The 12,824-nt window shown below is 45.3% G+C and overlaps 1 protein-coding gene across 2 annotated transcripts in view; it reads left to right on the top strand.

Annotated features, from left to right (window-relative positions):
* Positions 1 to 7,386: 7,386 nt before the first annotated feature.
* Positions 7,387 to 12,824, top strand: part of PGM2L1 (phosphoglucomutase 2 like 1) — a 64,439-nt gene continuing 59,001 nt past the window's right edge. For both annotated transcript variants that reach the window (XR_012642416.1, XM_074976168.1), the window contains exon 1: positions 7,387 to 7,756. Coding sequence is in view for 1 of the 2 variants with exons in the window: in XM_074976168.1 (XP_074832269.1) it covers positions 7,658 to 7,756 (99 nt within the window). In the remaining variant the exon portion in view is untranslated. The remainder of the gene's footprint in view (positions 7,757 to 12,824) is intronic.

The following is a 12,824-nucleotide window of genomic DNA, read 5'->3' as shown; positions in this document are numbered from 1 at the left end:
AGCAGACGACTGCAGCAGATGGAGGCAGGGGTTACACAAGGGCCTTCAGAAGGGCGAGATGAAGATCAGACAGCTAGCAGAGAAGAAGCGAGCGCACAGCAAGCACAATAAGGACTTGCCGGACACCCACTACATCTGCAAGAGATGCAGCAAGGACTGTCACTCTGGTGTGCGTCTTCATAGTCACAATAGACGCTGTAAATGAAGTCCTCAATTGAAACTTTAAAGGGCGCGATCCATAGTCTATGCAGACTGAAGGATGCCTACTACTACTACTACTATTATTTCACATCTGAGCCAGGCAAGCTCTGTTTTTGCCCACCTAAGACAAAGGGTCTTCGAGAACGAGAACATCTATCCCAAGACAAAGCTCCTTGTACACTGCACAGTGGTTATTCCAACACTACTGTATGCATGGGAAACCTGGACAACATACAAGCATCATTTGAAGGCATCTGAATAATATCATCAAGGCTGCCTCAGGAGAATCCTAACTAGCTCTGGGAGGATAGGCACACAAGCACTAGTGTCCTGGAAGAACCAACATAACCTGCGTAGAAGCCGTTATCATTCATGAACAACTTTGTTGGACTGATCAGGTGGTTTGGCTGATTTTGGAGTTTAAGGAAGGACAGAGAAGCACTAAAGGTCACAGGAAGAGGTTTAAGGACATGCTGAAGGCTCACATGAAAAAGTGGAGCATTGGTGTCGACACTTGGGAGAATCTGGCCTAGGCCCATCCCCAGAGCCAGGGTGGCACAATTTGAGAGGTCCCGCCACAATGCAGATGAGGAGAGACAGAGAGGCAGAAAAGAGCAGCAAAAACTGCCACGCCTCCTCTAACAGCTGCCAACACCTGCCTCTTCTGTGATCAGACCTGCAGCTCCAGAATTAGCCTGGTCAGCCATCAACAGACTCACAAATAGGAGGGTGACATGAAGACGTCATATTCATTATCGAGTGATCACCAAGAGATTATTTAACAGAAGTTCCCCACCTCCCATTTCAGTTGTTGTTTCCCACATTTCTTTGGTCCTGTCCCTTTCTTCTTCCACCCAAACAGCATTGTTCCATTTTCTCTCCCCGCTCCTCTTCTCATTCTCTGATCCCAATCCCGCACATGAATTTCCTATACCCACAGTTGTGATATTCCCACTATTTTTTAATCACCCTTAATTTCAACCAGTCTCTAGACTAACATTACCAGGTCAGGCAGCTCATAAACAGCAATTGCTGCTTCCTGTACTGAACCCATCACATTTCTCTGCAGTCAGTGCCTCCTATCACTATGGAAACAGAAGCAAGGATGTGCTGCAGAGACGTCACTATTACAGTGGCCTCACGTGGAATTGAAAGGGCATGTGAGCAAATACACCTTGAGCTGGGGCAGGGGAGGGGGGCAACACATCAGTTAGTTATAATTTTCTTTTTGTGGTAAGTCGTTTTCAGCACAGCTGGAAATGCTGCTGAACAAAGGATTTCATTCCTTGATGAAGAGCTTTTTCCTCACTTGCTGGGAGGTGGATGAAAACAAGTTCATTTGGATCAGAGAGACGTTCCAGAGATTTGCGAGTAGAACAGATAATAACGTTACTGGCAGTAACTAGTAATGAGCATCTGAGTGTTCTGAACCAACATGCAAGGAAGGAATAATGAAGCAACTGAAGAGAATTTTATTCACTCAGAGATGTGGTTTTTCCAGACATAAGAATGGCTCACTGGGTCAGATGCATGGTTCTGTAGCTTGTCTTCTGCCAGTGCCAGATGGTCCACAGGGAATGAACAGAGCAGGACAATTTATCAAGTGAACCTTCTCCTATTGTCCAGTTCCATTTACTGGCAGCTGCAAGTTTAGGGGTTTCTCGACTATCTTGGCTAATAGCCATTGATAGACCTATCCTCCAGGAATTTATCTAATTCTTTTTTGAACCCAGTTTTCTTTTGGTCCCCACAACAACCCCAGCAATGACTTCCATGGTGGGACTCAGAGGGGTGGACATCATGTAATACCTTAGAGACTAACAAATTTATTAGGTCATAAACTTTCGTGGATAAAGCCCAGTGTTCCCTGTAAGCTGAGGGCTTGGTCGACCACCCAGGAAACATTCAGGTGCCGCCCAGCTGATTAGCAGAGCACCCACAGTGGATAGCGTGTTGAATAGTAACAGAGAGGGAGCCGTTAGTCTTTAAAGTGCTACTTGACTGCTTTTTGTTTGGATAGCATGTGTTTCTATTGGTGGTGCACATCCACATATGCCGTGGTGCATGGAACAACATTTATTCTGCACAGGGATGGAAGAATTTAGAGGGAACATTGCCCATATGTGTTAGTCTTTAAGGAGCTACAGGACATGCTGAAGGCACACATGACAAAGCACAGCATCTGTGTTGACACTTGGGAGAACCTTGCCCAAAACCATCCTCAGAGAATGGTAATTCATGAGGCGGCAGCACAATTTGAGAGGTCCCACTGCAGCGCAGACAAGGACAGGCAGAGAAGAAGGAAAGAGCATAAAAAACTGCCACACACCCCTCCAACGGCTACCAGTACCTGCCCCTTCTGTGATAAGGCCTGTGGCTCCAGAATCAAGATGATCAGACATCGATGGATTCACAAACAGGAGGGTGACATGGAGACTCGTTAGTGACTAATCACCAAGAAGGAGGCAGCTACAGGATTTCTTGTTATTTGCACACTGGGACTGTGTGTTGTATGAATGTGGCTTATGTGACTTTTAAACCTGCTGCCTGCTAACGTCAATGGGCCTCCCCTAGTTCTTGTGTTATGCAAAGGGGTAAATTCCCTCTTCACTTTCCCCACATCACTTATGATTTCATCAAGCTCTCTCATACCCTCCCCCTGGATAAGGACACTGGCTGAGCATGTGCTTGTCACAGGGAACAGCAAACTTTCTTCCCTAAGCGGATGGGCTCCTGGAATCCCACCTTCCAAGCGTGGAGCTTGCTCAGCTGCACATCTCGTTCTCTCAAAACAGAAAATCAGTCAAGTAGCACTTTAAAGACTAACAAATAGTTTATTAGGTGATGAGCTTTTGTGGGACAGACCCACTTCTTCAGACCATAGCCAGACCAGAACAGACTCAATATTTAAGGCACAGAGAATCAAAAACAGTAATCAAAGTTGACAAATCAGAAAAAAGTTATCAAGGTGAGCAAATCAGAGAGCAGAAGGGTGGGGTGGGGGGGAGTCAAGAATTAGACTAAGCCAAGTATGCCAAAAAGCCCCTATAATGTTCCAGAAAATTTGCATCCGGGTTCAAACCACGTGTTAACAATGCCCAGATACTTTGTATATTGGACAGACTTCAAATTCTCTCAGACAAAGAGTTAATGGGCACAAAACAGACATCAAAACATTCCTGATCCACAAACCAGTTAGTCTACATTTTAATAGAGTGGGCCATTCTGTTAATGACTTAAGAATTAGTGTCTTATTGAAGAAGAATTTTCAGTCTGCTTTAGAAAGAGAAGCTGCTGAACTCTCTTTCATATTCAAATTTGACACATTAACACGTGGTTTGAACCGGGATGCAAATTTTCATAGAATCATAGAAGAGTAGGACTGGAAGGGACCTCGAGAGGCCATCGAGTCCGGCCCCCTGCCCCCACGGCAGGACCAAGCACTTTCTAGACCATCCCTGAAAGCCATCTATCTAACCTCTTCTTAAATATCTCCAGTGATGGAGATTCTACCACCTCCCTTGGCAATTCGTTCCAGTGTTTGATCACCCTGACAGTAAGGAACTTTTTCCTAATGTCCAACCTGAACCTCCCCTGCTGCAATTTCAGTCCATTGCCTCTTGTTCTATCCTCAGAGGCCAGGAAGAACAAGTTCCCTCCCTCTGCCTTATGACACCCTTTTAGATACCTGAAAACTGCTATCATGTCCCCCCTCAATCTCCTCTTTTCCAAACTAAACAAGCCCAATTCTTTCAGCCTTTCTTCATAGGTCATGTTCTCTAGACCTTTGATCATTCTCGTTGCTCTCCTCTGGACCCTCTCCAATTTCTCCACATCCTTCCTGAACTGCGGTGCTCAGAACTGGACACAATACTTCAGCTGAGGCCTAACCAGTGCAGAGTACAGCAGGAGAATGACCTCTCGTGTTTTGTTCACAACACACCTGTTAATGCATCCGAGAATCATATTTGCTTTTTTTGCAACAGCATCACACTGTTGACTCATATTTAACTTGTGGTCCACTATAACCCCTAGATCCCTTTCTGCTGTACTCATTCCCAGGCAGTCCTTTCCCATTCTGTATGTGTGACACTGATTGTTCCTTCCTAAGTGGAGCACTTTGCATTTGTCCTTATTAAACTTCATCCTGTTTACCTCAGCCCATTTCTCCAGTTTAACCAGATCCTTTTGAATTATGACCCTATCCTCCAAAGCAGTTGCAACCCCTCCCAGCTTGGTATCATCTGCAAACTTAATAAGTGTACTTTCTATGTCAATATCTAAATCGTTAATGAAGATATTGAACAGAACCGGTCCTAAAACAGACCCTTGTGGAACCCCACTAGTTATACTTTTCCAGCAGGATTGAAAGCCATTAATAACTACTCTCTGGGTACGGCTATCCAGCCAGTTGTTCACCCACCTTATAGTAGCCCCATCTAAGTTGTATTTGAGTAGTTTATTGATAAGTATATTATGTGAGACTGTGTCAAATGCTTTACTGAAGTCTAGGTATATCACATTTACCGCTTCTCTCTTATCCACAAGGCTCGTTATTCTATCAAAGAAAACTATTAGATTGGTTTGACATGATCTGTTTTTAACAAAACCATGCTAGCTGTTCCCTATCACCTTACCACTTTCCAATTGCTTGCAGATGATTTCTTTAATGACCTGCTCCATTATCTTTCCTGGCACAGAAGTTAAGCTGACTGGCCTGTAGTTTCCTGGCTTATTCTTGTTTCCTGTTTTATAAATGGGTACTATATTTGCCCTTTTCCAGTCTTCTGAAATCTCTCCCGTCTCCCATGATTTTCCAAAAATGATTGCTAAAGGCTCAGATACCTCTTCTATCAGCTCCTTGAGGATTCTAGGACGCATTTCATCAGGCCCTGGTGATTTGCAGACATCTAATTTTTCTAAGTAAATTTTAATTTGTTCTTTTCATATTTCAACTTCTAAACCTACCCCTTTTTCACTAGCATTCTCTATGTCAGGCATTCCTTCAGATTTCTCAGTGAAGACCGAAACAAAGAAATCATTAAACATCTCTGCCATTTCCAAATTCCCTGTTACTGTTTCTCCCTCGTCACTGACCAATGGCCCTACCCTCTCTTTGGTCTTCCTCTTGTTACCAATATATTTGTAAAAAGCCTTCTTGTTTCCCTTTATGCTTGTAGCTAGCTTGAGCTTATTTTGTGCCTTAGCCTTTCTAATCTTGCTCCTGCACGCTCATGTTGTTTGCCTATATTCGTCCTTTGTAATTTGTCCTAGTTTCCATTTCTTATACGATTCCTTTTTTATTTTGAGATCATGCAAGATCTCCTGGTTAAGCCAAGGCAGTCTTTTGCCATGTTTTCTATCTTTCCTACGCAGTGGGATAGCTTGCTTTTGGGCCTTTAATAATGTCCCTTTGAAAAACTGCCAACCCTCCTCAGCCGTTTTTCCCCTCAGTTTAGCTTCCCATGGGACCTTACCTACCAGCTGTCTGAGTTTACCAAAATCTGCCTTCCTGAAATCCATTATCTCTATTGTACTGTTTTCCCTTCTACCCTTCCTTAGAATTGTGAACTCTATGATTTCATGATCATTTTCACACAAGCATCCTTCCACTTTCAAATTCTCAATAATTTCCTCCCTATTTGTTAAAATTAAATCTAGAACAGCTTCCCCCCTGGTAGCTTTCTCAACCTTTTGGAATAAAAAGTTGCCTGCAATGCAATCCAAGAATTTATTGCACAGTCTGTCCCCTGCTGTATTAGTTTCCCAACATACACCTGGATAGTTGAAGTGCCCCATCACCACCAAATTCTGGGCCCTGGATGATTTTGTTAGCTGTTTAAAGAAAGCCTCATCCCCCTCTTCCACCTGGCTAGGGGGCCTGTAGTAGATGCCTAGTAGGACCTCATCCTTGTTTTTTACTCCTCTGAGTCTAACCCAGAGACTTTCAACTCGTCCATCTCCACCTCTGTCCAGGTGTGTACATTTTTAATATACAAGGCAACACCTCCTCCCTTCTTTCCCTGGCTGTCCTTCCTAAGCAGGCTGTACCCTTCAATACCAGCATTCCAATCATGAGTATTATCCCATCAAATTTCTGTGATGCCAACGATATCATAGCTGTATTCATTTATTAGTACTTCCAATTCTTCTTGTTTATTTCCCTTACTTCTTGCATTTGTATATAGGCTCCTCAGACTTTGATTTGGTCTTGCCTCCCAGTTTTGCCCTGGCCCTCTTTTTACTCTCCCAGTGTAGCCCATACTCCCTCCCATTTTAAGTTCATCTCCCAGGTATCCATGCTCTCCACTTACCTGCAGGCTTTGCTCCCCTGCCCCCCGTCGAACCTAGTTTTCTGGGACATTATAGGGGCTCTTTGGCATACTTGGCTTAATCTAATTCTTGACTCCCCTCCCCCCAGCCCCTCTGCTCTCTAATTTGCTCACCTTGATCATTTGTTTTTGATTTGTCAACTTTGATTACTGTTTTTGGTTCTCTGTGCCTTAAATATCAAGTCTGTGCTGGTGTGGCTATGGGCTGAGGAAATGGGTCTGTCCCATGAAAGCTCATCACCTAATAAATTATTTTGTTAGTATTTAAAGCGCTACTTGACTGCTTTTTTGTTCTGATAGCATATAAATTAGACCGGCTCCCTCGCTGTCTCGTTCTCTGCTCGAGGTCGCATAATTGCTCTCTCCGCCGCGCCCCCCAGAGATGGATGCACATCGTTGGCGGTGCATGCATTGCACCCCTGCCCGCTCCACCAAGGCGGGGTGTGTGATGGGCGCCATTCGGACTGGGGCGGGCCGGGACTGCACGAGGATCCTGCAAGGCTCTGCATAGGCACAGATCGTTTCTGACAAAGAAACCAGACGGCGCCCAACCCGTGGAGAGCGCGAGCGAGCAGGGACTGCCGGGAGTTGGAGTCTCTTCCTCCGCTTTGCCGCTCGCACAACTTAGCGCCCGCCGGGGAGAGAAAACTACACTTCCCGTCGGGCACTGCGGGGGAGGGGCGGAGGAGTCCAGGCGTGGGCACGCAGCCGCGCGAGCCGGAGCGAGGAGCGCGCGTGCCGGGGCGGGGAAGCGGGAGGGGGTGGGGCTTGCTGCCGGCACAGGGTGGGCGTGGCCGTCGGGAACGCTGGTGTGGCGACTGTTGGGGGCGGGGTCGCGGCCGGTGTTGTTGTTAGTGCCGCTGGGCGCGCGCAGGGCGCAGCTGAGGGACCGTTACTGTGAGGCGGCGGGGCGCGAGGGCGGGTGACGCAGCCCCCCCGGTAGTGGCCGTGGTGATCCCCGCTGCGGGGGACTCTCCCGCCAGGCTATCGCCGCCTGGTCCGCGGCTGAGGCACCGGCAGCGCGCGCCGGTTCCGGGCGATGCTCTTGGCCGTGCTGTCCGCCGGCAGGTGAGCCCCCAGCGCCCGCTGCTCTGCGTGCCGCCCGGCCCGCCGCCGCCATCGCTATGGGAGACGGGGATGTCAACTCCAACCTGCTCGCCGCCCGCAGCACCGGGGACGCGCAGCTGGACAAGGCGGTCTGGCAGTGGCTCAGCTGGGACAAGGTGGGTCCCCGCCTGGGGTGCGGCGCCGGCAGCCGCAGGAGTGGCAGGCTGTGCGCGCCCTGCCCTGGGGCGGGGCTGAGCCACCGTGTGTGTGTGTGCGCGTGTGAGTGAGAGAGCGAGCGCTGCTGTGGGGGGCTGTGTGTGTGTGTGTGTGTGTGTGTGTGTGTGTGTGTGTGTGAGTGAGAGAGCGAGCGCTGCTGTGGGGGGCTGTGTGTGTGTGTGTGTGTGTGAGTGAGAGAGCGAGCGCTGCTGTGGGGGGCTGTGTGTGTGTGTGTGTGTGTGAGTGAGAGAGCGAGCGCTGCTGTGGGGGGCTGTGTGTGTGTGTGTGTGTGTGAGTGAGAGAGCGAGCGCTGCTGTGGGGGGCTGTGTGTGTGTGTGTGTGTGTGAGTGAGAGAGCGAGCGCTGCTGTGGGGGGCTGTGTGTGTGTGTGTGTGTGAGAGCGAGCGCTGCTGTGGGGGGCTGTGTGTGTGTGTGTGTGTGAGAGCGAGCGCTGCTGTGGGGGGCTGTGTGTGTGTGTGTGTGTGAGAGCGAGCGCTGCTGTGGGGGGCTGTGTGTGTGTGTGTGTGAGAGCGAGCGCTGCTGTGGGGGGCTGTGTGTGGGTGTGAGTGAGAGTGAGAGAGCGAGCGCTGCTGTGGGGGGCTGTGTGTGGGTGTGAGTGAGAGTGAGAGAGCGAGCGCTGCTGTGGGGGGCTGTGTGTGTGTGTGTGTGTGTGTGTGAGAGAGAGAGAGAGAGAGCGAGAGCGAGCGAGCGAGCGAGCGCTGCTGTATATGAGGAAGTTTGGGGATTTAACACCAGAAGCTAGGCACCTCTTGATCATGGCTCGAGGGATAGATCAGTGGTTTCAGCATTAGCTTGCTAAACCCAGGGTTGTGACTTCAATCCTTGAGGGGGCCATTTAGGGATCTGGAGCAAATAGATTTAAAAAAAACGATGGGGGGGTGCTTGGTCCTGCTGAGAGGGCTGGGGACTGGACTCAGTGGCCTCCTAAGGTCCCTTGCAGATCTGAGATGTGTAATATGTGTCTCCATGCTGTCTTACTCACTGTAAATAAATCACATGCCACTGCACCAGATCCACAATTAGAGCCAAGGATCGTAGCCTGCAGTAGTAGCCTTATCCTGTGCTATAGGCGGTGTGTCTGCTGCCTGGCTTGCACAAAAGGATGCGGTCATGCAGTGTGTTGTCGCCTAACTGGCAGCATTGCCTGATCGCTGTCGGGGGGAAGGTTATTTTCCCCTGCCTTTTGCAGATTTTATCCCCCTAACATGCAGTTTGTGGTTACTTGAGAATGTATTTTAATCACCCCTGAACCCTATGCCTTAGAAGACTCTTTTTTTAAAATGACTGTATAGTGGAGGGGAGGGAAGTGTGTCTGTTCATGTTCTCCTTGGGGATGCTTTAATTTGGCATTAGTTGGCTTTGTCCTTCATTGTGTGTGCGTGGTTTTTCTTCCTCATTTTTTTTTTTTTTTTTTTGCCAGTAAGCATCAGGTTTGGTCTCATAATATTTCATTCAATTTCTCCCTGATCTTCTCCACCTTTGTTGTTTCTTCTAGTATCTGATGTGCCTTTTAGGACGTTGTGTGGCTGCTCAGGTGGTGATCTGAGCTCCCATGCAAAAAGGGGGAAGTGTGAAAGCTGCCATCTGATAAATACAGGTGGGGAGGAACATGGCACATGAAGGTCCTGTAATTTCAGATGGGGAAGGGGCAAGCACTATATTTTTGTAATTTGTGGGACATAATGCAGCCTATAAAAAGATATTAAGAAGAAGTTGAAGCAGATTACTGAATGTTTTCCTTGTTGTGGAGGGAAAACACTTCAGTGGTTTCCATTTTCAGCTGAATCTCAAACAAGGATTCACTTGGCTTTAGTGGAAAAACGGCAACATAAGAATCTCTTCATGGTGAATGACAGGTTCTGAGGGGGCATTTGGAATGAAGAGGCAAAAATTTGCTATGTATAAATATATTTTAATGAAATGTATAATTAAGCTAATAGAATACACTACTGGAGAATAGTGTGTTGGAATGATTAAAAATACTAGATATTTGTATAAATAGGGTTAGTAGTTGTACTTATTCTACCCTAAAAAAATGCCCAGAGCTATGATGCTTAATGACACAAGTTCACCACCAGCTGTGGTCAATGAGCCGGGCTATCCAATGGTATTACATAATTAGATGCATTATGGTATTTGAATTCTTTCATCTGAAGCATTGAGGATTAGCCGCTGTCTCTGATAGCAGACTAGACAGAAGGCTCATTAATTTATTCCATTGTTAGGCTTCATCCTGTAAAGACTTGTCTCCTGCTAAAGCCAAAATTGCTACATGTGATAAGCTTTTGCAGGATTTGGACCATTTGGGGATATCAAAGCTCTTACAAATTGTACTGATTGTGTAAAGAGGACATTTTTGGCTAGTACCGAAAGCAGTCATCTGAAACACAGCAGCTACTTGACAATGGGGTTCCATAGCTCCTTGAAATAAGAAGTGAGGAAAGCCATGTGTAGTCATTAAAGGAGTTTATAAACAATATAATCATCCAGGTACATAAAGTATACTTACACTGCATTAAGTGAGGACATTGTTACTTGTTTTGACTTTTTGAATCTAGGAAACTGTTGTGTAAACACATACATATGTCATTTCTTAAACATTAAACATAGAGGTTGGATTTCTATAATGCTGTTTTAAAAATAGAATGAGGCACTAAAAGGCCTGCACAACTATGCCAGTTTTCCCAAAGCACTATAATTAAACTCTAGGATATAGTAGGATCCAGTACTGGGGGTAATCTGGCTAATAATTTTTTGTTTAAAGGTTCATCGATTCTAAAGCCAAAAGGGACAATTGTGGTCAACTAATCTGACCTGTATCAAACAGGTTATGGAACTTCCACAAAAGAAATTCTTAGGCATGCTGTCAAGATGAAGAAATATTTTTAAAGCTTCCTGACATGTAGTACTAAACCCCTTAGATGATGAACTTTTAAAAAATCTATTTTATGAGGATTATACTTTCTATTTTAGACAGTGGGAATAAAGTATCAAAATCACTTTTGCTTACATTTGCTTTCAAGTCAGTTTCATTTTGTGCTAGCGCCTTATTGCCAGAATTCTCAAGCAACTGCGGCCCAAAATATGGCATCTTAAAAGTCAAACATCTGGCCTTATTCAGCAAACATCTCATTGAATGACTGTATTTGAGCAAAGCATGAACTTAAAATTTTCAGGGTTTTTGGTCTGTGCACCCTGCAATGACGCTAAATAGAAGAATGTTAAAATAGGTTTCTTAAATAATGAATTTTAGTGGAAAATATTTTGCTAAGAGCTACAAAATGTAAAATGTTACATCCTTCTCAAAATGAATTTAGTTAATTGGATTTTTTTAAATCAATCTGAATCCTTGTCATTTTTGGTTTAGGTTCCTTAGTGATCACTTTCCTGTGGCCAAATAATTCAAAATGTGTCCTGCACATACATGATTAATTTACTTCGGGGAAACTTTCATCTCATTGCCTTGTCATTGTAAACAGATACTTGCTGTTTCCGTTTAAAGCCAGTTTCTTGGAGCGCTAATTAATACAGAGCTGTCAAACTTTTAGATTTTTAAGTATATCTTTTAGATTTTTAAATGTAGCAACTGCCTTTGGCCAACAAAAACACTCACCTTTGCCATTAATCTACAAGGCCCAAGAGGAGAAATACGCAACCGTTTGACTTTAGGCTAAATAGCACTAGCTTGCTAATATTGTCTTCTGCTATTTTTCCTCTTTGATTAAGAGCTGTAGTATGCTTTCCAAAGAATAACAGAACATGTATTTGTTTGTACATAGGAAGCTTTCCCTAGTCTAAATTCTGTTTCCATCACATTTTCCATTTGTTTCCTTTTCTGCACATTTATTTTTCTTCAATTTCCTCTCGTATCGTGAGTTTTGTTTGTTGTTCCCTATCTCATTTTTCTGTTGCTTAGAAATTCACTCCTTCAAGTGCAGAAGGTGCAATGGCATCTTCCTTTTCTGTCTTCACTCCTCATCTGTAGATCACATATTTAACTAAATGAAACACTGTCAAGGCTATTATGCAGTCTGGCACTTAGAGTGCAGAACATGGGGACCTGCAAGAGACCTTAAAATACCTTCAAAAACAACAAGAAGTCCTGTGGCACCTTACAGACTATCTTGAAATACCTTGTCTCCAAAGTCTACAGTGCTCTGGTTAATAGTTTCTCAAGGTTACAGATCACCTGACCTTGGGAGGTCCACCACCCAAATGAGAGAGCCTCTCATCAGAACCCAGGAAAACACACTTGGGATGTCTCCTTGTGGGGTAACCCCAAGTTTTTAACCCTCCCTTTGTAAATAACTTGATAACAACTGAAATTTCTCATAGCTGACCTCTCATCCTTAGGCATGCACATATGGGCCTCCTATTGCCTTCCAGGGCACAAGAATCAAATCACCATAAAAGGGGATTTATTAACAAAACAAAAAGATATACATGATAAAGCATGCTTGGTTGCTAGGTCTTTTAAAGCAACTAAGAAAAGAATAAAATAAAATCGGAGAAATTTCATCCATGGGATACAGCTTAAAGTACTGTGCGTGCGTGCGTGCACGCACATGCGGAGGCGGGGGGAGAAATCACATGGACTTAATACAGAGAAATTTAACCAAACAACAAAACAAAGAAAATAACCTGATCAGGGCTAAATGAGCATTCCCTGTCTACTCACAGATTCCTGCTTCAGGTTCCTGCCCATTTTCATTTCAAATCTCAACATCTTCCCTGAACTGGCTGTCTTGGCTCCCTGCCAACACCTCCTGCCTACCTGAGTTTAATGCTTTTGTTGATAAATGCTGGGTGTTCGGAAAAGGCCAGAACTCCTCTTATCCATAACACGAGCCTATTCTTCCATGACCATTTTCCATCTCTCCTTGATTCTGTTCTTCACATTTGAATTCTTTTGATTTTTCCCTTTGTTCTCCCAAAATTCAGTTTGGACATGTACAGACTTCTCAAAAAGGGGTCCTGGGACAGGTCTGTTTTGAACAGAATATGTCCC

Source organism: Carettochelys insculpta, chromosome 1, assembly GCF_033958435.1.
Source record: "Carettochelys insculpta isolate YL-2023 chromosome 1, ASM3395843v1, whole genome shotgun sequence".
Lineage (NCBI taxonomy): Eukaryota > Metazoa > Chordata > Testudines > Carettochelyidae > Carettochelys > Carettochelys insculpta.
This window is presented reverse-complemented; position numbering and strand designations above follow the sequence as displayed.